The sequence below is a fragment of the Rousettus aegyptiacus genome, unplaced genomic scaffold (assembly GCF_014176215.1).
Source record: "Rousettus aegyptiacus isolate mRouAeg1 unplaced genomic scaffold, mRouAeg1.p scaffold_m13_p_15, whole genome shotgun sequence".
Lineage (NCBI taxonomy): Eukaryota > Metazoa > Chordata > Mammalia > Chiroptera > Pteropodidae > Rousettus > Rousettus aegyptiacus.
Genome location: NW_023416290.1, coordinates 55,437,071 through 55,464,961, shown reverse-complemented (window position 1 = coordinate 55,464,961; position 27,891 = coordinate 55,437,071). Strand labels below are relative to the sequence as shown.

General features: G+C 38.0%; 1 protein-coding gene across 2 annotated transcripts in view; it reads right to left on the bottom strand.

The window, feature by feature from the left end:
- The window catches only part of EFR3A (EFR3 homolog A), a 70,358-nt gene that overhangs the window by 18,833 nt on the left and 23,634 nt on the right, over window positions 1–27,891 (bottom strand). For both annotated transcript variants that reach the window (XM_016133072.2, XM_016133071.2), the window contains exons 3-18: window positions 26,697–26,824; window positions 25,360–25,510; window positions 20,589–20,710; window positions 16,670–16,819; window positions 15,970–16,107; window positions 14,614–14,692; window positions 12,514–12,649; window positions 11,346–11,513; window positions 8,555–8,669; window positions 7,599–7,650; window positions 6,100–6,272; window positions 5,563–5,638; window positions 4,700–4,861; window positions 3,926–4,057; window positions 2,727–2,794; window positions 1,661–1,788 (exon numbers count right to left, since the gene is read on the bottom strand). In XM_016133072.2, coding sequence (XP_015988558.2) covers window positions 1,661–1,788; window positions 2,727–2,794; window positions 3,926–4,057; window positions 4,700–4,861; window positions 5,563–5,638; window positions 6,100–6,272; window positions 7,599–7,650; window positions 8,555–8,669; window positions 11,346–11,513; window positions 12,514–12,649; window positions 14,614–14,692; window positions 15,970–16,107; window positions 16,670–16,819; window positions 20,589–20,710; window positions 25,360–25,510; window positions 26,697–26,803 — 1,957 coding nt within the window. In that variant the 5' untranslated portion in view covers window positions 26,804–26,824. The remainder of the gene's footprint in view (window positions 1–1,660; window positions 1,789–2,726; window positions 2,795–3,925; window positions 4,058–4,699; window positions 4,862–5,562; window positions 5,639–6,099; window positions 6,273–7,598; window positions 7,651–8,554; window positions 8,670–11,345; window positions 11,514–12,513; window positions 12,650–14,613; window positions 14,693–15,969; window positions 16,108–16,669; window positions 16,820–20,588; window positions 20,711–25,359; window positions 25,511–26,696; window positions 26,825–27,891) is intronic.

The following is a 27,891-nucleotide window of genomic DNA, read 5'->3' as shown; positions in this document are numbered from 1 at the left end:
TGATGATGATGAGCATACAAGTGATACACAACAAACTAAATGTTTTGCTTTTTCTTTTGATATGTTGTTCTTATATTCCTGAATAACCCGACAGTTACACAGCTGAAGAAAAACTGAATAGCCAATCGATTTCCCCACGAAGAGTCAGGGCATCTTCCAACTCTTTCTGCATTAAGGCAGGTCATGTGACAGACTGTTTGTTCTAAACCACCTGAGTCTTCATAAATCAGAAAATTTTTTTTCCAGCTAAGAGATTTCTCTGCAGTTATATAACCAAGTATATACCGAAGTAGTCAGAATTCTCCCAGTCAGTGATCAAGAGGTATTAAGAAAGAGAATAAAGCCTTTTCAGGGGTGGGAGGAAATGGGGAAGAGTAAACTGTCTGTTGGGAAAAAAAGTCCCAATTTCCATTTAAAATTGTTAAGAATGAAAGGAACAGGGTCAAAGGAAACAAGCAGCGGTGAAAATAAACTACAGCTATGGGGGAGGCGGAGCAAAGTAACAACTACACTTGTAAGAATACAAAATACACAGGCGCTCACTCCGTTTTCTACAAGGCACATCTTACTAAGCGATTTTCCTAGAGGACAGGCGGGGCAAGGGGCAGCCACACTGACAGTCGGATTTACCTTTGTACTTGTGCCTGGGTTTATGAGGTTTTTTGCCTGAAGGGAACAGAGCTAAATCCAAATTATAAGAATGAAATATTTTTAGGTTTTTTTAAAAAACTTCTCTAAGATTCCAAAGCTCTACTCATGTTTTATTCTCAGCATATTTATTGCCAAGGAATTCACAAGGAGTAAAGTCTTTTGTAGTATAGAATTTAAAAGAAAATGTAAAAGAATTCATTAACATCTCAGTCTATTATGAATAACTACCAATATATGTACTAATATATGTACTTATTATAGATCCACTTTACAAAGGCAAGTGTTTACAATGATCATGCTTATTTTAGTGATTAATCTAAAAAACCACCCAAATGAAATCAAATAGTTCTCTTATAGAACAGAGGTATCCCCCTCCAAAAGAACTAGTTCTTCCACCAAATTTAATATTTGTACAATCATCAAGTGAAAATGAAGATGTACGACAGAAACTCTTTAACTTCGGCTTTTAAAATAAAAATTGAATGCAAGACATCATGCAGTTTTGTTGTGAAACAACAGAATTATTTCAGTCAATGAAAAGAACAGAAGGAAACATATAGTGTACAAAGCAAACGTGCTTTTAATTTAAAGTCTTCAGATTTCTTTACACAGCAAATGGTCTTTCAAATAACAAAAGCTGCCTAATTTATTAAAAGCTCAATAAACACAAATCACTATTCAAATAATTTTCACCAATTTCCATGAGAAATATTGGTCAATGAGGAAAGAGCTCATTTTGCTTTTCTTTAAAGTATATTATCATTATTTAGCAAAATAATACTCATTCAAGGACTTGATTTGCTCATGATAAAATCATATATACATATCTTTAGAGATTTAATAAGTTTTCGAGAGTAAAATTTTTAAGTAGAAGCAAACCCTCTGAAACATCTGAAGAAGATATGATATAGTAAGTATACAAACAGAATTTTCATGGCTAATTGGGTATGGAAAAATTACTGAAACACATCTCTAGAGTAAGAGCTCTAATTACCCTCCCCTTCCTTACCTGTTACTTGTGGGACATATGGTACGGACAATCTCTCGACACTGTAGCCACTTCCACCTAGTGACTCTGTAATCTTGTTGATCAAAAAGTACAAATTTTTGTCATGCTTCTCTAAAGATTTTGGAAGCCTGTCAAGTTGATCAAACAAAAGTCATTCAGTGTTATTTAAATTATTGAGTAAAATTAAGTTAACATGCAAACATTCTAGATCAAAGCCTAAATATAAACACAACAAATTGTAATTAATAACAGACACGCATATTTCAGGGGACAAAGGTGAGCGCTTTAAAAACACAGGGTGCCTGGTCCCTTTTATTAACCATTCCGCTGTGACCCTTTCCCGATGACATTCCAGTGGTGAAGTTAGGCCTACATCATGCTGTCGGCAGTCACACATTAAATTCAGCTTAACCTCATGCTAATTAAAAACCTACTGAGAGAAAAAAATAAAAATGCAGCTCGCTGATGTTTAATGAAAAACGTATCAGCCGGCTAAGTGACAGGAGCAGCTGTCCAAAATCATCAGATTTCGCTTTCCTTTCAAACTGTCCGATATTATCTTATGCTGATGCTGTCAAGATCAGGCTGCTCTAAAGCCCAAAAGTGTGAATAAAATACTGTTCGTATACATCTCTTTGTCTGGATAGCAAAGAAAAATGCAGGGTATAACTTATTAATTTTCCTTAATACATTCTTTCTCCCAAAATTTTATTGAGCATTGTTATCTATTATTAAGTCTTGAACAGGATATTGTATTCTCTTAGACTGTTCATTTATATATGAGAACATGCTATATTTAAAAGATATATCTTCATATTAAAAAAAGTAAGATAAATATTTTTTTTCATCAAAGATTGACTCTATGTGTGCATAAGCCTACATTTATAATGAACAAAAACCTCTACGGCAAGGGAAAGAAGTTAGATGAATTAAATGACAGAAATACAAAAGATGATTATGATAAAACAGAAAATCACTCTGACAATAGTTTACGCCTTCGGAATCGTCCCTGCCTGGCTAGTGCCTCTCACAGTGTAAAGAACGGACATGCATTGAACATGCGTACATGCACTTGTCTCTGAAAATATGCTCCGGCAGGAAATATGGGGCTTCCACGGTTCGAATTTCAATAACCTGAAAAAGATCCAAAAGAAAGCAAAAATCAAAACCTCACTTTTCTGAACCTTGCTATGAAAATTTGGAAAACTAAAAACACAGAAACAAAAACTAAACATTTATAAGAAATACTATCACTTTATTTTGGAATGTAAGCTATGTTTACAGTCCAAATACAGGGTTTGTTTTATTTTCACATTCATTCTTTTCAAAATTCAGCAGGTAAAGAAATCATGACAATAAAAAACAATGACACATTACACCTGAGTAAACCTACCTCAAAAGGATAAGGATACCCACTGTCTCGAATGCCACTGTTGTGGAAGTCCCCAAAGGAAGCACTGGGGCCTCCCACCCCCTCCCGTGCTGAGCCTGCAGCATGGGCGTGAGGTCCCTGCACTTGTGAGTTCTGGCCCCTCCACCCAGTTTTGAGCACCTTCCAGGGGGTACTTGGCTTAACATTTCTATCTCTAAAGGCAGGCAACAAATATTCACTCAAGTACCTTTAGTGAATAAATGAGTATTTCTTAGAATGCACTAAATCTCCATATTTTGGCAAGGACTGAGAGATGTGCCTCCAATTCCATAGAAAGGAAGTTCTCTCCGACAAATGTCTTTAAAAGAATAAAAAGTACAGCAGACTTTTTCTGCCAGAAAAGTTAGGGGTTCTGAAATATACATTAAATCATACAAGTAACTAATTCATGGAGCTAATGTTGAAAAAGCTCAATGTAGCTGAATGACACAGGACAAATTTCTGAGAGGCACATTAATTATTCAATTTTTGAGACCTGGCTCAAGTAGACTGGTTTAAAAGAAAAATAACAACAACAACCACAAAAGCAGTATAATTTCATAAAATTTAGATACTAAGATTCAGGTGTAAAATGAAAAAAGTTATATAACAAATCACATGAATGATTCTAGAAGAAATCCATGTGTTCTACTCAAACACTACATAAAAAAAATTCTAACAAAACAACAGGCATCAAAGAAAATGTAAACATTAAGCTGCACTTTAAGCTCGTTTCAATTTAGTCACTGCATACCTTTATAGGATGATTTTTATTTGATACATAAACATCACTAAAAGAAAAGCAGCCGTTTCTGTATCAAAGTCAGGCTGAAGAAGCTCTCTAAATACCTTACCTTGGTAACATGCTGGCAGAATGCAGGGACAGCTATCATCTGACTCACGAAGTTGAGGTACGCGGCCACCAGCGCCATGATCCCACAGCGGTGAAACATCGGCAAGCTATCCTCGTTGATGATCGCGCTGTCCTGGAGAGAAAACGGGCACAGGACAAGGTCTCACGCTCCACCCGCGCCTTTGGCCATGCCTGTGCTGCCAAAACTGCGGGTGTTTGGAACGCTAACAAGAAGTGTCGCCTTGGAAGAAGGTTTTTTTTAATTCTGAAAAAAGACTAAACGCCCATTTACAGGCAAGTTAAATCACTCAATTCAAATAGCTCTTCCTCAGGAAAGCCTTTCCTAAGGACAAAAAAGTATGTATATGTAACAAATATATATGTATATATATCTGATGTATGTAATATATACATTCACATTGCATACTGTCCTTTTATTACTTAACATTTAAATTCCAGTCAAACAACACGTATATGTAATTATTATTTAATTGTTCTCCACTAAACTCAAAATATGGGCACGGGGACCATGTTGTCTTTCCCACCACAGTATTCCTACAGCCTTGAACAATATTTAGCACACAGTTCATACTCATTCAACATCGTTAGGAAAAAAAAAAAAATGACTGTGATCATTGTCTTGAGTATTTCAGATTTAAACCTAGACACTTCTCTTTTAAAATTCGTGTACCTGGATAAAAGCAACACCACTTTAAAGATGGTGTCTAATTCATATAGAAATGTTTTCTTCCGTGAAAGTTTTTTGAAAGCATACCTGCAAAGCAATGGCTAATCGAATGAGATCAATAACCACTTCTTCATTGGCCAATTCAATAGTTATAAGTGCGAGGGAAGTATAAAGCAGCTCGTAGTTTTTCTGAACATTGTCCTCCTCTTTACAGCCCAAATATATGTGCCGATATAGCTGCTGCCCATTCTGAAAAGGGTGATGACAGAGGAAAAGATAATTTTGCTTAAAATGTAATAAAGGGAGATTTCACATGCATAGAACCTCCTTCAAAGTAGCTATCTTATTACATAACTTACCGTGGAAGATAAATTTAAGCTGGTAATTAGATGATCAAATTGTACACCAACTGTTAACATCAACAAATATACCAATATACGACTACAAATTAACGTTAAAGAACAAACCTTAAATAAAAAAACAGCAAGAAATAGTTCTAGCGTCAACAACGAAAATGCTTTTAGTAATAATTTGAAAAGACAAAGCAAATTACAGATTGATATGAGAAAAAAATGAAAACCTACAGCAGACTAATGGGGGCCTTGGCAGCAACGGTAAAGAACACGTGGCTGAGGAGAGATGCACCTGCGCCTTGCTGGTCCCAGGGATCAGTCTCCTGGGCGGTGGGTCGGGCCTCGCCCAGGGGAAGGCATCTGCAGGTTCTGCTAGACTCTGGCACAAGGCCCCCCAGGCAGGTCTACAGCCTTTATGCAGGGAAGAGTTTACAGGAACACCCCAGGGATTGTGCAGAGGTTCCTCCCAAACCAAACCAATCGAGTATATTAATAAAATATGGCTCCATTTCAAGGTCACGCATCAATACAAAAGCACCTAACAACTTAAATGGCTATAACTTATGTAATGAATTATTTTTTAGAAGATAATCCTACCTTTTTCATGAAACTTGTGTCTTGTCTACAAATTTTTTCTCTTTTGATCTTTAGGTCAGCTACATCAGGTATTATTCTAGAGACAATTAACATATCATTTTTAATGAATAGTATATTTAACTATAATATCCTATCTTACATGGCAAATCAATAGTTACACTTTGGAGTTTGAACTATGTAACACTCACTTCAATGAACATTTAAAATAAGCTTATATGTAATGATACTATTGAATTACCACGTTTAATTAAGAACTGCATAAAGAAATCTTTATTCCTAATGTCATTCCTAAGCTTAAAACAAAACCAAAATAAAATTCATGTCACTAGTGATCACAAGTAATTGAAACCTCCAAGAGTACATTAAAAGACCTCCAAACATCTTAAATGATAGTAATAATTAAAATGTCTCAATATCAATGAAATAAAACTCTGGATTAATAAAGTCTGAAAATCCTATATTAAAAGAATCACAACACTTAAATATATGAATGTAGAAGTTTAAAAACATTAAGCCAATTTGAAAATGGCACATTACCTGATGCCCCGAAGCTTTGCCCTGTTGTCATGGCGATCCATGAGATTATGCATTACTTCCAAGACCAACTGTCTCAGCTCATAGTCTTCCATGAGGGACGGTGATAACAGAGGGTCCAGAAAAGACCCAGGCAGTGCGGTAACAATCGTCTTTGCTTTGTATCCAGAGGTGACCTGATTATATGGAAGAAAAACAAACAAAACACAACAAAAAACCTTTGTCGTGTGTCCTTCTTTGGTAAAATTCTCTAACCGTTTCATAAACTAAAGGAAAAAGAAAGTGTGGATATAAACTTGAAGGAAAAAACGAGAAAGAATTTTGTAAGGTGGTGAGGATTTTACTGAATTTACAAAACTTTAATTTAGAAAGAGAATACTTATAATAGCCCACAGTTCCCACGTGCCAGACGCAAATCTAAGACTATCTGAGTATAAGCTTCATCCTCACCACATCCCTGTGAGGTAGGTAATTTCGATTTATATTTATATCTTCAATCATATATGGAACATCTAATATTTATATTCGGGCATTTATCATAGGATGGAGGTGATTGTGTAAGTGAGCAGAGATACTGGTAGGATTATTGCTACCCACCTAAAAATTAAAAATACATCCATGACTCATACCACATGCAACAATAATCTTCAAAGTTCTAAATGTAGAGAGCCAAATTTTAAAAACTTATAAATATCAACAAATGTGTTTATATCATCAGAAGAGGCAAGAAGTTTTTAAAGATACAAAAAAAAAAAAAAAAAAACCCACATAGGAATTCACTGATAAATATGGCTACACTAGAATTTAAATTTTTTATGACGAGCACCATAAACAGGATTAAATATGAAATCACACAAAGTATTTCTATACTTCTCCCTAGGTATGAAATATTTCTTTTAAAAAATGGAATCATGTACAATAAAAGTTTCTAGAATAAATCCTAAAAACATTGATTTGGAAAGGACACACATTCCACACGATGAGCTCCTAGTTTGTTTTGGCATTTCGTTAGGTACAGGTAAATCTGAGATGAATACAATTACTACACAGTAAACACAGGACCTCACATTCCAGATATGCTTTTCCTTTTCAGCTATTTGTAGCTGCATTATTTTCCAAACAAGAAGCCATTAATTGGTCGGTATGTGAAAAAAAAAAAAAAAAACAGCATGCGATATAGAAAGAACGTTGGATTTCAAGTTCAAGTTCTAGTCTTCATTTCTTCTGTTGAAAGTCTCTAAGCGTAGGCATCTTCATCTATAAAACAGCAATACTTCCTGCTGCTGTATGTTTCACCATTGTGAATGTCAAATAAGATGACAGAAGTAAGAAATAAGCAGTAAAAGTATAATAAAAGAAAATGAAAAATAATATTTAAGGATATAAACCTAAGAAAAAACTAAATAGTATCTGACAGAAGAAAAAGGAGCTCATAACGTGAAGCTGTTCCTTAACCGTGCCAATCATTTATGATTAAGTGTGTTCTGCCTTCGATGTCTTACCATAAGTAAAGATCTCAGCAACATTATCTGAATCCGCCTGGTTCCCAAATCCCTAAAATACATAACATACCAGTATTATTTTATTTTATTTAAAGTAATTAACATTTATACTACTCCATTTATTTATTATTTATTAATTTTAAAGCTCTACTTATATTGGCTAAACAGATTTTATTTTCACAATAGCTAAAATCGTGGCTCACTTTAGACTCTAAATTTCATATGTATTAGAGTTACAAGTAAAAAACAAACTCAAAAAATTAACAAGTTATTGCCCTCAATACTGGCATGTAATGGCATGAAAATTAAATCATATGAATATACAAGAAAATGACACAAATTAAAAGATACTATAGGTGAAAAACATATTTACTGTAAATATAATTGACTAATAACTATTTAACAGACAAAAACATGATTCAAAAAGAATTAACCAGTAAAAAAAAGGATTATCTAATTAATGGTTAAAGAGATATAAATCAAATAAGACCATTATTTCCTTACTGAAGTAGCAAAAACACAAAAATATTCACAGATTAAAGCTTAAACATGTAAAATTTATAAGTCAAATCTATAAAATAGGAGGACCAAAATACATGATCTTTAAAATCGCTTTCAATTCTACATTTCTGTTACATGACATTATTAAATTTTTATAGGAAACTTGAAGCCTTACCCTAAATACGTATGTACATAGACAATGCCCAGGCTAAACAAAACTTACACCTATTCAACATAAAGCATAGAAAATTAGAAGATTTACGATAAACTTAAAACTGATTCTAAAAGCATGCAATGCTGATTTAATTGCTTAGCAATCTAGTATCATAAAAATACTGCTTACCATAGGACTTCTATTACTAGCGATTAAAAGACATTTTCTTTAAAATGATATCTAACACAAGATTAAGTTCAAATTTATGGTCCAAAAGCTTGTGAAAGCCACATGCACATACCCTAGCTGACTGATGTCCAAAGTGTGCGTGGTCGTTCCAAACACAGGCACTTTCCCCATGATGAACATCATGATTTCTGACCTCTGGTAATCTGGTAGGTTACTCCCAAAAAATCCTATAAAAATATTAAGATAAAAAAATTAAGTTTATTTTTTATAATGTATTTTTAACCAAAGTTTTCAATGTGGTAAAATGTCTCTAAGCTACGTAAAACTCTGATGACATTATAATTTCATTTAGCCAACATCATTTAATCACACAAAATATAAGATTTATACAATGGACAAAGAGAAAATAATAAATGTCTGACAGTCTTGCATAGAGTTAACAGTGGCAAACCATCATCAATTTGAGTTATTGGAGTTTTAGAAAAAAGAAAAAAAAAAACCTTTTGGTAGTATTTCTGATGATAGTTATCCACAGATTGCAAGCCTAAATTCTTATTCTGGTAAGGAAGTCAGTAATTAAGCCACACTTTGGTAAAGAAGTCAATAATTAAGTCCCTACTTTGGCTTCCTAGGATTGTCAAATATTTTATAATGAGCCAGGTTTATAGCTTAATCCTCTGAGTTATTCAATATACATAATTCAACTTATGTTAAAAAAAGAATAACTTATTTGTCATTTTTCTCATGCATTCTTGGGTATTATGGACATTTTAGATTTATCTGCTATAGCTTTTGAGCAAATTTACTTCCTAATTATAAAAGATTTTCAATATTTAATTATCACCTACTCAAACTTCAAACTTTTTTGTTTCTTTGAAATATCAGAACAGATATCAAATCATGGCTTATTTTGTTCATTTCTTAAAATGTAACAATCATTACAGAAACCTTCTGACTTTTAATATTTCTTTAAGAATAAATTAACTTTTCAATTTAACTCTTAGGCTTCTATTATTGGAGTTAATAATCTCTACAAATCTGAATTGTTCTATCTGTCATTTTGATTGGACATGGGGTTTAAAATCATTACCCATCATATTAGCAACAAAAAATCTCATGACCTTAATATTACTCGATCCACATAAAGTGTATTATTCTAACTAATACTTAAGGAGCATATCTTTCTGGGGTAAAAAACTACTTTGTATTTGGACCTTATGACAACCTTGAGACAGGTACTATCATTAGTCTCAGCTTCCTCTTGCAGAAGTGAGGATAAGAGGTTAAACCGTATCCACAAAACTGCACGGCTAATATTAGAGCCTGAGGTGAGGGCTATTCATTTCCAAAGCTGATTGTAATTACTCTCTGCTCCCTCCTTCGAAAGTACTTTTAACTTTTCAAGAACCCGGTTATCAGTGTTCCTAATCGACTGTACAAAACTGGACACTGATTTTCTGTTCCGAGCAAGTCAGTCATCACCTCATCACCACAAGGACAAAACATGATCGACTGGGAGGACGGTCCTGAAAGCAACTCACTCTCTGTACTCATTGTTTGTATTTGAACTGCTGAATGCAAATGTCAATAACCCCGTCAAAGGAGCACAGCTCCTCAGAGAAGTGACCGACGCCAGGGCTGGGGCAGGAAGTGTGGAGTGAGCCTGGAACAGCTCGCGTGAGTGCACCTGTGCTCAGAAAGGGGGGATGTTACGAAGACACAGAAGACGGCTTGAAGGGGCTCCCACGGGCCAAATCTGGGACAATCTGAATATCAAAACAACAACACGGTAAGTAGACAATGAATTATGAAGTATGGAAGTATAAATCCATGAGTTCGTACCAGTAATAGGTGAAAGCGTGCACCCCACACACATCCGGAGGGGAGAGAAGGCGCCCTTGCCTACAGCAGGACGCGGGGTGCCAACTGACCGCTGAGGAGCGAGTGCCGAGTGTGAAAACCATCATTTCACAGCTGTCGTGGTAAAGGCTGGCTCAGGGAAGAATTGAATGGTTGCTAAATCTAGGGGGAAGGTTGGGCGAAGAGCGGAATAACTGCATGGCCTAAAAGAATCTTCTCAGAAACTGCTTCTTATTTACAAGGGGAAAATCTGAAACTATACTATTATGAGTGCTTACGTAGTACTCCGCCAGGAATGCAAAATCTGAATCTATTCATGAGGAAACAAACACCAGACGAATCCAATGAGGAAGTTTTTTTAAAGGTGAGGGTGTAGGGTAGGCTACACTATTAAAAAATGCCCATATCATAACAGAATGCTCCAGACTAAGGGGACTAAAGAAATACTACCACTGAAAGCAATATATGACCCTAGACTGGGTCCTGGACCTAAGGGAAAACATACTATAAAAGACATTACTAGGTCAAAAGACAAAAATGAAATATGATGACTGTCCTATATCAGTGTTAAATTTGCCGATGTTGATAACTGTACTCTGGGTATATATGAAAATGTCTTTATCCTTTGGAAAAATAGTCTTTGGTTAAAGGGTCGTGATGTACATGCACTTACCAGCCAGCGGTTTAGGAAAAAAATGTAGATGCACGTATTTGTGTATGTACACGTGAATCTATCTCTAAGTGTGTAATATACAGACACATATATGTACGTACGTGCATACACACACAGAAAAAGAGGAGGAGGAAGGCAGACAGAAAGTTTATGATTGAGTAAATGGCATGACATATTAATAGCTCAATCTGGATGAAGGGCACACAGTGTTCTTTGTCCTATTCTTATGTTTATTTTCCGAATATAAAGTTTTTCAAAACTCTAAGCTATCACTCATTTTGGAAAGGTGTTCTCTAAGAGTCGAGCACCTTCTGTGAAAGCTTTTACCTACTGGTGTGCGTAACAGCTTTGAAAAGTGAAGTGCACCCACCGATTGTCTGGATGATAGCGTTCTGCACAATCTTCTCGTCATTGTCTTTGGAGGCAGTGGTTACGGTGGCACTGCCTGCAGGTCCCCCCTGCAAATCGTTCGCTTCAGACTCGACGCTGAGACGCAGGTGCTTCAGCAGAGTGTTGAAGACTTCCAGCACGGTGGGCCCTGCGAACGGCCACGGGGTGAGCGACACACTTCCCAGGACTGCGCCCTCACACCCGCCCCTCAGGTCCCTCCACGGGGACCTCTGCATGTGTTCTAAGTACTTGGAGATAATAATTTATGCATGAACTAACCAGTTCGTAAAAAAAGGAAACGAGAAAGACCCGAATAAGAAAGTCTCCTAATACTTAATTAAGTAAATATTTACTGGCATCTCTGAGCAACTTGCTGTTTGAATTTCTGGTCCAAACCACACAAAATGTGTAGATATATATGCATGTAAAGATTACCCAAACCTTTCCACCTACCTAATCTTGTCTACTGAAAATAATGTGTACTAGGACAATGTTTAACTTGACTATTGGGTCAGAAGCCACAGGATTATCATAATATAGCTCATCGTAGCATAGGAAGTTTGTTTTGTATCTTCTGAGGCTGAAGAGGAAAAATCTGCCTCAATTATTAGACAGAAACAAGCCAATGTAACAGATTCAAGTAAACTAAACTTGCTCTCTGCTTTTAGTTCTACAAACTCTGTTTCTGTTACAGCATCTACTACACTACATTTTAATCAGTGTTTTTTATTTCTGCCTCCTATTCTTGACTACAACTTTCTCTAGGACAAGCAGGCACATTCAAATACTTCCTGGAATGGACAGAGCCTTGCACACAGTACCTCACACATAATAGATATTAAATTAGTAAATGTGATGATTCAATTTATCAAGTTTTATTTCACATTTCAAATTAAAGAACTTTCCAATTATATAACCTGCTTCCATCTGCATTTTTCCTCCCTTTTCCAATGTATGGTCAAATTCTGCCTTGCATTACGGTATTCTGAAGTCTCAGAATAACCATGTGAACCCAAAATTCAAGAGAATTTATAGAACACTTAAAAATGCTAGCAATACTTTCAAAGAGTTTTCCATGCACCACTATATCCATGGAAAAAAAAATCCCGAAATAGATGAAAGCGTTAATTCCTTCCCCTGGCACTCACCTATGGAACCTTTGGCAGCAATGGCGACAGCCTCTAACAGAACCTGAATAATTCCTGCTCTGACTCGTGGAGAATCTTTCTTACGAGCATCGAGGTGTCCTAGAATCTCCTGGATCACATGGTGAGAATACTGAGCCTAAAAAACCGAAAGAGTACAAAGACGCAGGAACAATTATACGCATCTCAGCAGATTCATGACCACGAGAAACCATGTGACACTTAAATGTCCGATCATAGGAGGCTGGCACTTAGGTTACGGAACAATACATGGCCATTAAAAATCGCTCTTTTAAGGAATACTTACGGATACTAGAACATATTTATGATACCCTGAGTAAAAAAAAAAAGAAGTTACAAAATACTATGTTTAATAAAATTCAAGCCTGTTTTTTAAAAGTATAAAAGATGAGAATTATATATACCTAAATATTAACACTTGTCATCTATGAGAGGGAATTTAAGAAATTATTTTCCTCATACTTTTTCTGTAATTTCACAAAGAAAATTTATACCCTTATAATTTGATAAAAGGACAAATGTTGTTAAAAAATAAAGATTATGATATTTATAGTACTTCTCTCTTACCCAAACTAGGTACCATTTCTTATTATGAATACCTAACAACGTAAAGCCAAAACTTTCTAATCTAATCAAGAGCCACGCTCACTGAAAATCTTATCAGTGTGTACGTGATGAATTTAAACATAGAAGATATGAGATATACCATTTATAAAGGCGATTTTATCATATGTAAGTAAATTTGATTGTATTTGTGAATGATATGGAGACCTAAATCTTAAAAAGCATAACTAGAAAAATGTTTTACTCCAGTGAACACTTTTTTATTTTTACTTTTTTACAGAGTAGCAAAGTTTTATTTTTATAAACCAGTAAAAAAAAAAAGTGCCTGTGGCCCTGAGCCCCGGGTCTGTGCTCGCCTTTGGACAGGCCCCGCCCCGTTTTCGGGCTGGGAGCCTCTCTCCCTGGAACGGGTGGGTCACATGAATGAGCGGTGCCCAACATGTAAGGGCCACTCTGCCCAAAAGCAAAAAGTTCCCCTCCACTTTGATCAACATAACCAATTCCATCTGCAGGCATTTCTGTCATCACACATTTACTTTTATGACAGCTCAACGTAAACGTTAAGTCTGCATTTTCGTCTGTACTTTTTGTTTCATTTACTCATTTAAAGCTGTTAAAATAGAAGAATGTCAGACAGACACTCACACAACCTGACACTGTGAGGTACTTGACCTCTCTAAAGGTCAGTTCAATTTTCTAAGGTGTAAAATGAGTATAATAACAACATCTATTTCATAAAATAAGGGGGATTAAATGAGATAGAGTATATAAGGTTATCAGCATAGCCAGCACAGCCAGCACTTAATAAATCGAAATATATATATATTTCAATAGAAAAATGAACCATTTGTCACATGCATTAAAGTTTTCTTTTCAGAAACGAGGACCCTGGAGCTCAGAGAGGCGGAACCATTTGCCCAGGTTCATACAGCCAGTAAACAGCACATCCAGGATACGAATCCTCGTCTGACCTAGACTAAAACCTGTGCTCCTTCGTACTACCTGGTCCTCTTTAAAGTAACAATGGCTTTTTAGGGCATTAAAAATGTAAATGGTATTTTAAAAAAGAAGACCTAAAACCCTACTTGAATTAGGAGCTAACTGTGTCTGTCCAGGTTTGAGATAAACCGCATGCTCCTTGGTGGCAGATAGAAGTGTCTCATTGCACGACTCCATCAGGACTGAAGGGGTTAAACACGCCTGATCACACAGTAAATACTCAGTAAGTGGGAGTTATTATCACCAGCTGGTTGATAAGAAATATCAACTCCAATACCAATTTATCAGTGAAATATAAATACCAGATAAATGTACTGTACTGAATAAATACACAATATTGGCACCACCATAAAATCATTTAGTTTTTTTTTTTATTAGATATCTTTCCATCCTGGCAAATAAGAAAATAACTGATAAATAAAAACAAATGACACAACTAAATTAAGAATACGTTTCATATCCTACAGTGTTCCATGTCTCTGATGACACACTTATCAATATAGACACAAAATTACTTACCTGAATAGAATACATTATAATTTTAAAGCACTGAACTGCAAATTCATTAGGATCCCAGAGTTTGTGATGATCTAAATGCCTGTAATTAGCAATAAGAAAATTATTTTAATAATTCCTATTTTTATTATACCTTCTTTCTCTAGAACTCTCAACAATATGCAAAGCTTAGCAATCAAAAGAATATTATCTAAAAGAAAGTCAATGTTTTTATTTCCAGAAATATGATACATATTTCCAATAGCCAGATCCTTTCATAAAGCAACAATAAAAGGCTAGAATACATCTGACTTTTAGATCCCTAGGTGAGCTGTTGAGAAAAAATAGTCCCCCGGTCCACTCCAAAGAAGGCAGGCTTCTGGAGAAGCACACGTGGAAGCCAGCAGATACCACCATACCTCTGGTGGCCAAGAGGTAGTGGTTTACAGGGCTGTGCACACAGGAGACTAGAAACAAAGCTGAGAGCCCACCCAGGAAAGGGAGGCTGTGAGATTAGAAATCCTTGCATCGATTCGGGACCCCTGAAAGATGACACCCTCAGCAGATCTGGGGGAATGTTTTGTTGTAGGACTGTCAAGAAGCTGGCCTGTGTTGGCCTTGCCTTTGAGGGGAACCGCAAAAAACAGGGGTCTGTCCAGAGAATTCAACCATATACCCAGCACCCAGGCTCTCAGCTTGGTTTGACAAAATTCACAGAACCTGTGAGGCTCAAAAAACCTGAAGACAAGAACGCAGCTCTAAGCGATGCCTGAATAACACTGCAGCACCCAGGCCTTTCAGCAGAAGCAGCACAGAGCCTCCCTTAGAGGACACCCATAAATCCAGACCTCAAAGAACTCCCACAAATGAAGTTACAATCAATGTGAGCTCAAGCTTCACACCACACGCAAGGCGAAGAGCCGCTGGGAATGACAGGCGGCAGAATCTGATCCTCGAGCGCTGCAGACATTATCGGAGTTAAAGGATTCAAAATTTAAAATAAGTTTATTTTTATGGTTAAAGATAGGAATAAAAGGTGTTAAAATCTGACAACTGAATAAAAGTCCACCAAAGATGACACGTAGATTTGAACAATAACTAAATGCAGCTCTCATATATGAAACTAGAAACACTACCAGTTTGAACGACAACTCGGGCATAAACAGAGCATCAGTACTAAAGCTAACGGAACCTCCTCGAATGCAGCACGGGGAAGAAAAGGAATGAGCGTGTGTACGGAGCTTAGCTCGGCGAAGGGGAAAAGGCTCCAACACGTGCTGCCTGGCTCAGTCCGGTGCTTTTCCCACGACGCCACACTGTCCCATTACTAACTCACTCATACCAGAAGAAAAGTATCATCCGCTAAGCACGTTAACTTACGCGAAAACTGGTCTAACGGCGTTATTCATGTTCCCGAAAGTCGCTCGCCCCAACAGCTCTCTGAAACAGTTTTCGGCCAGCACGGCAGGATTCTCCTCCTTGTCAGCTGCGGACGGAGAGGAAGGAGGGCCTATGCGGCTGAAAGGCGGGGACAAATGAATGCAAGAGTTCGAGCACTTGCTCTAACAGTTAAACAGATGTTCCTTCTCAGAAACGTTCAAATGACACTTTCTATGTATCCCAAAATATCTCAGAAAAATAAGAAATACACACAGTCTAACCCTTTTTGTTGAAAAATTATAAAGTGAATAATTATTATTTTTATTATTTCAGTTAGTTCTAACACCCTATGAAAAAGCACACTGGGTCTCAAAAGAATAACAGAAGTTCGGCTGTAATTTCTGTCTCTTACACTTGCAACTTTGAGTAATATTAATTCAAACAGCAACTGGAGGCTCAAGCAGCAAGGAAAGTACAAAAGTATTCTGAAGCAAAACCTAAAGTGTATGAGTAAAAATCTGTGCTCTACTAAGGCCTAATGTGCTCGCTAAAGATAATTTTTCAGGAAGGGCACATCTTTAAACTCAATCAAGTTTACGAGATGACTACGTACAAAACACAAACTTTCTCATCCTAGAAGCCGGCAATCACACACACACAAACATAACACAGCCTCGTCCCTAACACCTTCGTTCGATACCTGTCAACCTCTTCTATCTTTTGCATGTTAAAGAGCAGGGATGGAACGATTTTATCCATATGCTGGGGTTCCCAAATGGTGGCCCGAAGTTCATCGTTAACTGTTTTGCGAACCACGCCTTGAATACCCCTGATTCCAGCAATTCGAATTCTATAAAAAAAGAAAGAAATTGAATCATGAAAAAATGTAATTTAATCTAGTCTACTTGCTTAGCTAAGACAATGAATGTCAAATATTATCTCAAGTTAATAAGGTAAAAATAACACGGTAAGTCTAAGAAATTAAAATCTCAAGAATCTAAGATGGACAAAGAGATAAGGCAATTCCAAAAGAGGATTACTTTCCATATCATCTTTTTAAAATCAATATTTAAAGTTTTAAAGGACTGTAAAATATAGTAATATCTTGTCCATGTATTATTTTTCAATAAAAGAGAATTTAGTCAAAAGCACAGGTTTTCCTAGGAGGATGATAACATCAACCTGAATGAACTAGATTCTCTCCATTTCTTGTCTAGAAGTCTCAGAAGCTGAACGAAACAGAATTTCACTCTTTCTGAACACCATTTAGTGCTTCCGCAGACGTCTTTCATTGTTTCTTCCTGAGAGCCTTTTACCTGCCTTACTTAGTCCACCTAGACGGAGGACTAAGCTAGTTCCTTTACAGGTATGACAAATGAGAGCAATCCAAATGGAGTACAGGTAACCGCAGTCATATACATTCATGTGTATACTGACATATATACATCATGTGTATCTGTGACTTAAAACTTATCCACATGGTGAGAGAATGCTGCCCCATCCTCCCGTCCCAATCCATAACCTCAATTTCCTCAAGCTCTTCCTTTCTTCTTAAAAAAATAAGTCATCTATAGGTGACTGGAAAACGACATACAGAAGCTGGGGAAGACCAATCGCATAGGCAGTTACCCTGACGGTCCATTCCCCCTGAAACACGTTCCCTCTGACAAACTTGTTATTTACTTCCCTTTTTGTTATTGGAAATATTCGTCGATCGAGGTTTATTCAGCTTACCCAACACTGTCTCCCCCAATCTATAAACGGGTGTAGAGAATGGGGAAGACAAGGGGAAGAGGATGATGATGCTTCACAGACCCATGGGGAATGACGCACAGACGGTCGGGAATGGCAGATGAAGAATGGGACGTGTCGGTAAAATGATGCTCAACAGGTGAGAAAGCGAGACACAGAGACGAAGTGCCTATTTCGAAGCTGTGTCTCTTCATGCTGCTTTCTACGACATAAAGCGCTGAGAGACACCGCGCCACTACCGCAGGGGGCAAGCCTAACGCCGCTGCAGAGCTGTCCGCTTTGCGCCTCTGCCGCCACATCTGGGGTGACGTGGAGGCCAAGCGCAAGGTGGCAGAGGACGTATGAACAAAGATGACAAGAACGGTGGCTCATGCCTCGGGATGCAGTAGCCTACATGGAGCATAGCAGGTTCCCTCATTCAGGGACATGGGGACTACTGAGAGCTACTGCAGCTACACAGGCGGCATCCAATTCAGATCTAGCCAACATATTCTAGCCATGACCCCAAAGGAATTTTACGGTTTCCTTATCAGTAAACTAGAACAACTGTCTGACCTAATGCACGGGAATGTTGTAAGGATTTTGAGTCACTTCACATAAAGTGTGTAGCCAACAATGTGTTAAACAATGTGGCACCAAGTGAGGACTCAGTATTGGTTTCTCAGATGCTGCTGTTGTTTTAATCATCATGATGAAGATAATAATGATGATAATGATGATAACTGCTCAGGAAATTAGAGTTAGAGCTTAATGTTATGATAGAGGACTTTACAAGTGGGAACTGTTTCTGCAAGGCAAATATTTTTTAATAACTTTAACAGTTATTAATTATTAACCCCATTCTCTACTGCCCATGCCCTGAGTTCTGCTTAAGAGAGTTTTGCTAAAAATAAAGGGATTAATAATAAGCATCTAAGTTAGAACCCAAAACAGAATATAAATATGCCTGAAGAAAATCGAAAGGGCTTTTACTTAAGGCAAGGCAGAAAAAAATATCAAGCCTTCTAAGGATCTTTCAGCACTTTAGTTAACTCATTTGTTCCAAAGTGATTCAAATGAAATGTTATTTTGGAATTTTGAATATTACATGACATTATAAAAACCTGGAATTACGGAAAAGTAGTACAAAGACTTTTAAATTGTGTACAGAAAATTTTAAGTTTCTTTTTGTAAACATTTACATGAAAGTACGTTCAAAGGCAAGACCTTTCACTAGGGGGCGCTAAATACCTAAAAATAAGTTATGTAATAAATTTTTGAATTTCTAAAATGCATCCTTTCATAAATATAACGGATACCATAAACATTTTTCACCTAAACTGGGTTTACATGTGAAACTCCTAAACCAAAACTTGAAAAATGTCTATGTGTAGTTTATTGATTCTTATAAAACTAAACTGAAAAATATAGTACATTCTGGATTTTTTCTATATTTTAAAAGAAAGTAACTGTTATAATCTTGAAAAAAATTTATTTTCTTTAGCCTATCTTTATACGTGTTTGCCCCATTAACAAGTTAATGTCAGCTCTTGAGAACTGGGAACAGTTTTATAAAATATTTTTAAATGTCTTTTAGGGAGGAAAAAAGAGATTTCGTGGCAACGGGAGAAACAGGAAATTAGTTATAAGATAGTTACCTTTACCTTATGAGGCTTTACCCTCATGATAAAGGAGCAACATCAGGAATCTAAATGGCCTTGAAGAAAATTATACTATCAGCATCTCAGACAGAAACAAATCTTCTATCTGAAAACAACTATTAAATCCTCTCTCAGCTTCTTTCTCCAAGTTAAAATACTTCTACACGTTTTAGTTTGTGTAAACCAACACTGTAGCTTGCCTACTAAAAGCTAGTCAGTGATATTTCTGCATATTCCCTTATCTATTTTAAAAGAAAAGGAAAAATTATAAAATAAGCTAAATCTTCCTGAGCTGCCCAAAATAACTCTGAATTCAAGTTAATTTCTTTTTAGTGTATTATGGTAAAGCTCAAATTACTTTCTGTATTTACCAGGGTCATTTTGACTTTAATTTTTAACTTTAATGTTTTCATTTCCATGTAGATATCAACCTATAAATTGTTTGCAGATAAGTGTCTGATTCCGGATTATTAGCATGATGTATCTAGCAGAAATGTTTTAAAATGCCCAAATTAGTTGTCATGACAGCCTGAGACTGACAATGATTCAGTAACATACATCCATGCATTCCTTCGAAAAGCACTTATTGAGAGCCTACTACGTGCCCGGCACTATTCCTAGTGCCAGCGACACAGCGGTGCTCATAAACAAGCCCCTGCCCTCCTGGAGCTCACATCCACGGAAGAGCAGGCACAGACAAAGCCAGGAGAAGCAGACCAGAGTAACTGGGGATGGGATGGGAGGACGATATTTAATAAATAAAAGGCGGCCAGCGAGGACTTCTGTGATAAGGTGACACTGGCGGAAAGCGGAACGAAGTGAGGCAAGAAGCCAGGTGGCTATCGGGGGAGCGAGTCCAGGCACAAAGGCCCTGGGGAGGAGGAGGCCTGGTCTGCTCAGGAAACAGCAAGGAGACTGCGTGGCCGGATCGGAGTGAAAGGAGGAGGAGCTGCCAGGGTGACAGGGTCCGCCACAGGGCTGGGGGCTGGCGGGGGCACGGGGAGCGGTCTGGGCCACAGTGAGGGCTGGATTTACTTCTGAGCGAGCTGGGAAACCACCTCGACTTTGCCATTCCATTCGCGTCTTCTAACGGCGGTGGAAAGTTGCCCTTCAGGAACGAAGCACATACTTTGCATTTTCCTTGGTAACCATTACGTGACACACAAACAGGCCGTTCGCCAGTTAGCCGCTCTGCAGCTGCAAATCACAAAGTGAAAGGGCACGTACTCTGTCCGCGTTTCTGGATCGCTGTGACAGGAGTGGCACATGGCGCTGAAGCGAGACACAAAGAAGTCGTAACGCCGGTGATAGGACGGCGTGTCTTCTTCGATGTTGGCGAATTTGACAAACTGAAAAGACACACAACGTAAACGTGTTATCCCCTTTTTGAAAGTGAGGACCAAACACATTTACTTACACTCATGACTTGGTACCTTAAGGAGAAATATCCAAAGAAGCAAATGAAATGTATAGAATATCGCAAACACAACATATATACGAAAGAAATTTTTAAATAAGAAACTTTAGAAAATCGAGAATATAGCAATATAAATATCAAATACAACTTGTAATCCAGTTCGTTTTGAGTGAGTGAGCCAACTGTCTAGAAAGAAAGGTCTTACTCTAAAGGCCGTCCACCTTTCCCACTGCTGGCTTCAGCGATGACCTCAAGCCCAGACCTACAGGGGTTTTATTTCTTCCTTGACAGCTGTTACATAACACACGAATGAACACCATTTCCACAAATAAGACGGGATAAGAAAAGGGACATAAACTGAAAGAAACATAACAAACTCAGCAGAGAAGAAAAATACTGATAGAGAGAAAGAAGGAAGGGAAGGAAAGAAGGGGGGCGCAGGGAGAGAGAGAGAGAGAGAGAGAGAGAGAGAGAGAGAGAGAGAGAGAGAGAGAGAGAGAGAGAGAGAGACCTGTTGCCAGGATATAGACTGATAGCTTTAAAGGCTACACCCCAAAAAATTATTCAACCAAATTTACAGATACTCTCCTGGAAACAAAACTGAAATAGCATAGAATAAATCTGAAAAAAAAAAAAATGAGATTATGATGCCAAAAAGACTTTAGTTCAGCCAAAGCTAAGTAATCTGTTTTAAAAACTTTATGATTCACATTATCTAGAAAAGTGTCACGAATACCACTCCTGGTTTACACTGACACTCATTCCCCATTCTGCAGCACACACTGTGCTAGGCGTTTTCATGGGTTCTTATTTAATCGTTCCCATAACCATGTAAAGAATGTGTCATTTATCTCATTGTACAGACAGTAACACTGAATTCAGAGGTTAAATCACTTGCCCAAAGTGACAGTTAGTTAATGGTGAGGCTGGCAGTATAGTCCAGGGGTTTGATTACAATTTTCTAGATTCCACGCTAACCAGAAAATACTAAACTATTTATACTTTTCATAAAAATAAATCTTGAATGACATGGTGAACGCAAATACATATACATGAAAAGTCTATATACAGTATGTTCCCTATTTCCTTATATATTAAAAAAATATAAAAATATTAAGAGATTACTTCTAATATTGGAATTACAGATGTCTTAAACTTACTTTTATATTTTCTAACATTTTCCAAATTTGCTACAATAAACATAGATTTTAAAATTAGAAAGAAATAATCAAATAAAAATTTTGCCATTAAAATATTAAAAGTTCTGGAAAAAATTTTTAGGAGAAACTTTATTCTCTTTTCGTCCCTGAAGAATCACGAGTAAGAGCACAGCTGAGTGACCGTTTCCAGGAGCGGCGCCTGTTGGCCTTGAGCCCAGGGGACAGCACAGACAACGGGCAGCGGTGTGCACAGCACGACCTCCGCCCCGACTTTACAGAAAAGCTCTTCTAATTCCCTGCACCCTGGACCACTCGACAAACTGGAAACCCACAGACTCTGCTAAAATAATCCAACAAAAGGAAACCCACGGTCACTGAGGTCTTCTTATCACAGGCGGGACTGGAGAATGAGGCACAGCGCCGTGCAGAGGCTATGAACGGACTCTGCTCGGTGCTGTAGATGTGGATCCTGGAACGCTCTCATCCACAGTCACAGGCCGGACCTGACTGGCAGCAGTCAGCCACACAAAAACCGCAACACGCACGCATCCTTATCACCAAATATCAGTGTGGCATAGAAACTCCTGGATCCTGAAGATGTCGCCACCATTCATCCAGATAAGAAGTCCTAAGATCTTAATGCATGACGCATCACTGTTTCAAGTTCTGCCTCAGTGAGTGGGTGCCGAAGCCACCCAGGAAGTGGAAGTGCTGCCAAGGCCATCAGAGCTCCCAGCGAAGAACATTTGCAATTACATCATCGAATGCACTATTCTCAACAGCACCCAGAAGCTCCTGAAGACAAGTCATCTGGCAGTTCACTGATGGGGACTGGAGCAAACCTGGAGAGCTACCAAACAGCTCTAGAAGTGCTCGCATGGCTGCTTTCAGCCGAGGACACGCGGCCAGAAAGGAAGACAATTTCGTACTCATGAGGGGTACCTGATGGAGCTGACAACTCATCGGGAAGGGCAGGTAATGTCCAACAACTGGGAAGTCAACAGACTGGAACAGGGAAATTATCGGAAGATGAAGAAACTGAAGTAGATCAACAAATGAACCTTCTAAATTCAGGAGGGAACGCCTCAGGGTAGCTAGTGCGGAAAAGCAAAGCAATTTACTTAAAGTTTTCATGGATCTCCAGAATCAGCAACTGCAAGAGGTGACTCCTAACATACAACAGAAAAGAGAACAAGGAAAATGGAGAAAGAGTCCCCTGGACTTGATCTTGAGGACCTAAAATGCCAAGTACAACAAAAGGTGCTTGAAGTAGGCCTGGAACAGCAACGAGTCAGGGTCCACTCTCTCACCGGCATGGTGGAGGCGGCTGATGAATCCAGTGGGGATCGCGCGACCGCGGCGCTGGAAGAACGACTTAAGGCCCCGGGAGGATGAGGGGCAAACACACCGCAGAGGGACGCAGGATTGCTGGGTTCTCGTCCAATGCGCCCTTCTAAAACGGCAACGTCGTCCTAAAGAACAGAGCCTTTTCAGTACACAGCTTTCAGTGAGCAAGAGTCACACAAGTGGCTTTAAGGATCAAGGTGAAATGTTTTCTAGTCTTCAAAAACTGGCCACCTAAATCTAGAAAAGAAAAAGCAAATCGTGGACAAACTCTGCTCACTTAACCAAGACCTTCTTTCGACACTAAAGAATACATCGGTAATCCAAAAAATGGAAACATGGCCGGACAACTGTACCCAGCCCTGGGATAATTTAGTCCAAAAACCTGAAAAAAGTTCAGCACAGACTTCACAGGCTGTCACCACCACTCAGCCACCACTGACACGGACAACTGTAATGGGAACAGTAACTATGGTGACCACGAGGGAACAAATCCCAGTAAAGCATGACTGAGAGGAATGCCTGCCACTGCCTCCCCCCAAAAAAAGGCAGATAACTGTGGATTCCGAAATCAGGAAGATATGATACGTGGTGGGCACATGGATTCACGGGTCCTTGCAGGAAGCCAACAGGTCCCCAGCAACTTCCCAAGCAGGGCGGGGCAGAGCGCCATGGACGCCTAGCTGCCTTCCCCTCCGGCGCCCTCTCTTCAAAAGCTGACCCTTGGCTCCTGTTGGAGAATGTACTTGGTTAGGGAAAAGGCAGTCTGATTACTTCTTGCTTTCAGGAACGTGTGGATAGTGGTGAAACGTTCTGTCTCCTAAGTTCTCCTGGTATCATACACCCTCGCAGTTTTTGCAAGTGCCTAGAATGAGGTGCCCAATTGGGAACATAAAGAATACATTACTTAAAGAAAAGCCTAAAAAATTATAGAGAGCACTTCATCTAATACGATTCACACAAATAAAAGTAAGTAATTGAGGAATTTGGTCTTTTGCCCAAGTGACTCATTAAAGAACTCCCTCCTAATGGCATTTCTGGCTGCAAGCAGAGAAACTTCTGGGGTGTACACTAAAACTGTCCCCTAAAGTTTCTTCACTAATTGTAAAGGAAACAGGAGAAGCCTATGTAGCTACGCTGCCTGAAACTGAGGCTGCCATACCAATAATTGCATTTGGAAATATGCAAAATTTCCCTCTTAAGTAAATGGACAAAATCATATTAATGAGGATTTTACATATATGCTCTTGCTTTTTTCCACATTCTATTACCAATAATAACAATGCTATGTACTATTATAACCACTTACGTGATACGAGCTTCATATACATTAACTCGCATTATGCAACAATCCCATAGGACTGGTACTATTGTTATTCTCATCTCACAGATGAAAAGCTGAGGCAAGCAGAGGTTAACTAATTTGCCCAAGATACACAGCCACAAAGCGAGCAGGCATAATTCAAACTAGGGCAGTCGGACCCTGGAATTCATGCCATCGGTCACCATCTATGCTTCCTCTCCCTATACCATCAAAATAACCATCCATAACAACAGCAGGTGATGTATGATTCTGCTAGTTGTTGATAGAAATCTGGATGGGAACATACAGATTGGCTGAAAGCCTGAAAACTTCCTCAAGAGATGAAGTTGTGGACAATAAAACCAAAGACAAGAGAAGGAAGGTTATCACTGTATTTTATTTTCCTTTTCAGATCTGCCTTCCCCAACCCCGGCACTTATGTTTAACGAGCTATGGTTCAGGATAAAAAAGATGAGCGTGGCCTGCAGAAATAATTCAGAAGTCATGAGAGGGCCTGGGGAAATAAACTCTTACTTTTACGGCCGGTTGGCTTTCTGTTGCTCCTTATGATTGGTTAATAGCCCAGACTGCAAAAGGAGCAGCAGAAAAAGCTAGAGACAAAGTGTTCTCTAACCACCTCCATCTTTACGGGTTGGTTGTCCAAATGTCCTGACCAGCGCATCTGCCTTTACCAGGTAAAGACATTCTCAGAAGAGATTAATTCTGGATATGCTAATTAAACTTGAAATTAGTTAAGAGAATAGTTTTACTCACAGAATTTGTTCCAAGAACTTGAAGCTTCGGTTCCCCTGATTCCAGCAGCTTTGCGACCATGTGAAGAAAGCTTTCTACAAATGGCTTGATGCTCTGAGAATGGCAAGCCATGAGAAGCTGGTCCAGTGCTTCCATAGCGATTAAAACATACCTAAGTGTAAGAGGAAAATGACATCAAGGCATTGCTTGCTCTCTTAATTCTAAATGTTTTTTACTGGAAGAATTACGTTTACTTAAATACGCAAAACATAGAAAGGCAAATTTAGTAGTTTCTAAGTGAAATCTTAATTTTCCCAACAATGATCTTAGATTATAAAATAATCCTAAAATTGAAGTATGCAAAAATTATAATATTCCTTTTTCTTCTTCCTATCAAAAACTCTGTCGGAGCTTTAGCATTACCTTTATGTCTATTTTCCTTTGTAAACATGGACATTTTCTGTTTCCCAGACTTTTAACCACATTCTTTGTATCTGATCCAAAATAGTTAATACAAGCAATGTGCCTAAATTTCCAACATACACCATTTGTTATTTGTAAATATGAATATATAAAACATTACTGGCAACAAGAGAACATTAATAAGGAAGTGTCTCATAAACGTTACTTTACTACATATCAAATTTTAAAGCTCAGACTAAAAATTAAAAATAAGACTTTGGCTAACTTTGCTTCAACAATGAACTACAAAACTATTTGTATCAAACTCACTAAAAAATGTTCTAAGTAGTAACAAAATGCAAGTAAAGAAAGCCAATATATTACTTGGAGAATGGATTACTCCAAGAAACTGGGATCATAAAATGGCAATACAGAAAAGCATTTGCAATCCAAATTATCCAAGGTACAGAGCATGGATTAAAATGGCAGACCTTTATTTACAGGCATTTTTACAGCTGGCACCAGTCCATCAGCATGCTAATGTCTTCTGAACCTCAATATCCAAGCTTAACATAGTTCTCTTTTATTACTCCTCTAAAAAGTTGTATTAAAAATCAGTTTAACAGGATCTTTCTCTTTGTTTTCAAGAGATTCAATTTAGGGAGTCAATTTCCACCATTTCCATTAGAGGAGATTCGAAAATTAAGGGATACTTAAGAGCTAAAGGCAACTCCATTAACTAGCATGAGTCTATTCTTAAAATCTGACCACCAGGAAGCAGTGGAAGCTGCAGCATCTATATGGCATTACACATTTTCTGCATAATCTTACAATGCTTTATTCTCTACATTTCTATATCTCTTTTGCCTAACTAGATGGCAAAATAATTCAGAGGATGATTTAGCCCATGAAGAATGTCCCAATGATACAATATTAGCAGCAATTAGTTTCCTTACCCAGAACGGTGTCTGACAACATCCCTGCTCAACCTTTCTGCCAGGTAAGAACCAATTCGATCCAGTTTCTCTGGAGCAGATACTGCATAAAATGTCAATTTCTCCATATCGGCTTTAACAAGCCCATCCTAAAACATAACAACAACAAGGTAAACAGGCTATCTATATTTGCATGCTTTATTTTCTTTTTTTTATTTCTAAGTGTTGTTTGCTTCACACATCCCCTTTTTAGATTGGTCATTAATCTCTATGTATGCTGGACCTTTCTGGATAGAACCCCCTTAGTGCTAATAGTCACCATTTTGGATACATGAAATTTTCAAGAAGTTGAAATGTTCCATTTAGGCAAAGCATTTAAACCTTATACCTTCATAAGCAACAAATTAGTCCAACCTATATAGAGAAATAGCTCAATTAACTACAGTATATAGGGAGTGGGGTATATTTTAGTGAAAAGATTTCAAATGAAATTTGTTTCAATTTAAAAAATTTAAATGTTATATTGTCAAGTCTATTATACTCCTTTAGATACACAACAGTGAACATTTAGCTTTTTTTAGTGATTCAGAATTTGCTGTTATCATTACAATGTTGTAATTACTGAATGAGAAAGTATTAAGAACTGTCTGAACCTATGCTTAGCCAATACATTAAAAAAGCAGCTAGGATAACAGGTCCCTGATACGGGTTATCAAACGTCATCTGTCTCTGCCTTCTCGAAGGTGGCATGCAATATAAACAGGTCTAAAGAGTCTCCCCACACTCATGATCGTGAGTCAATCATGACTCTAAAATATTTGGTCCATCATTTAGTCCTACTTAGCATTGCTGGAGACAGAAAAACTGTGGAGATGGTGAACTAGAACTAAAAGGTTTATAAAATTTTTTCAAATTCAACTGGCCGCTCAATGCTCTCTGGCTATGCTGCCGTTTCTCTGGTGGGGTCAAGCCCTCGCCTTCTGCACCTACCACTCCACGCTCCTTGAACTACCTACGCTGCCACCTCCTTCCCCTCTGACGTCAAATGAGCTCTTCCTCTCAAGACAAGACAGAAGCCATCATGTTAGAATTCACCGGCAAAAACCGCCCTGCTTTCTCAGTGCCTTATAGGCCAATGGTTCTCAACCAGGGGTGACTTCAGCCTCAGGGCAATTTCTGGAGACATTCTGAGTTGTCACAGCTGAGGGTGGGGGTG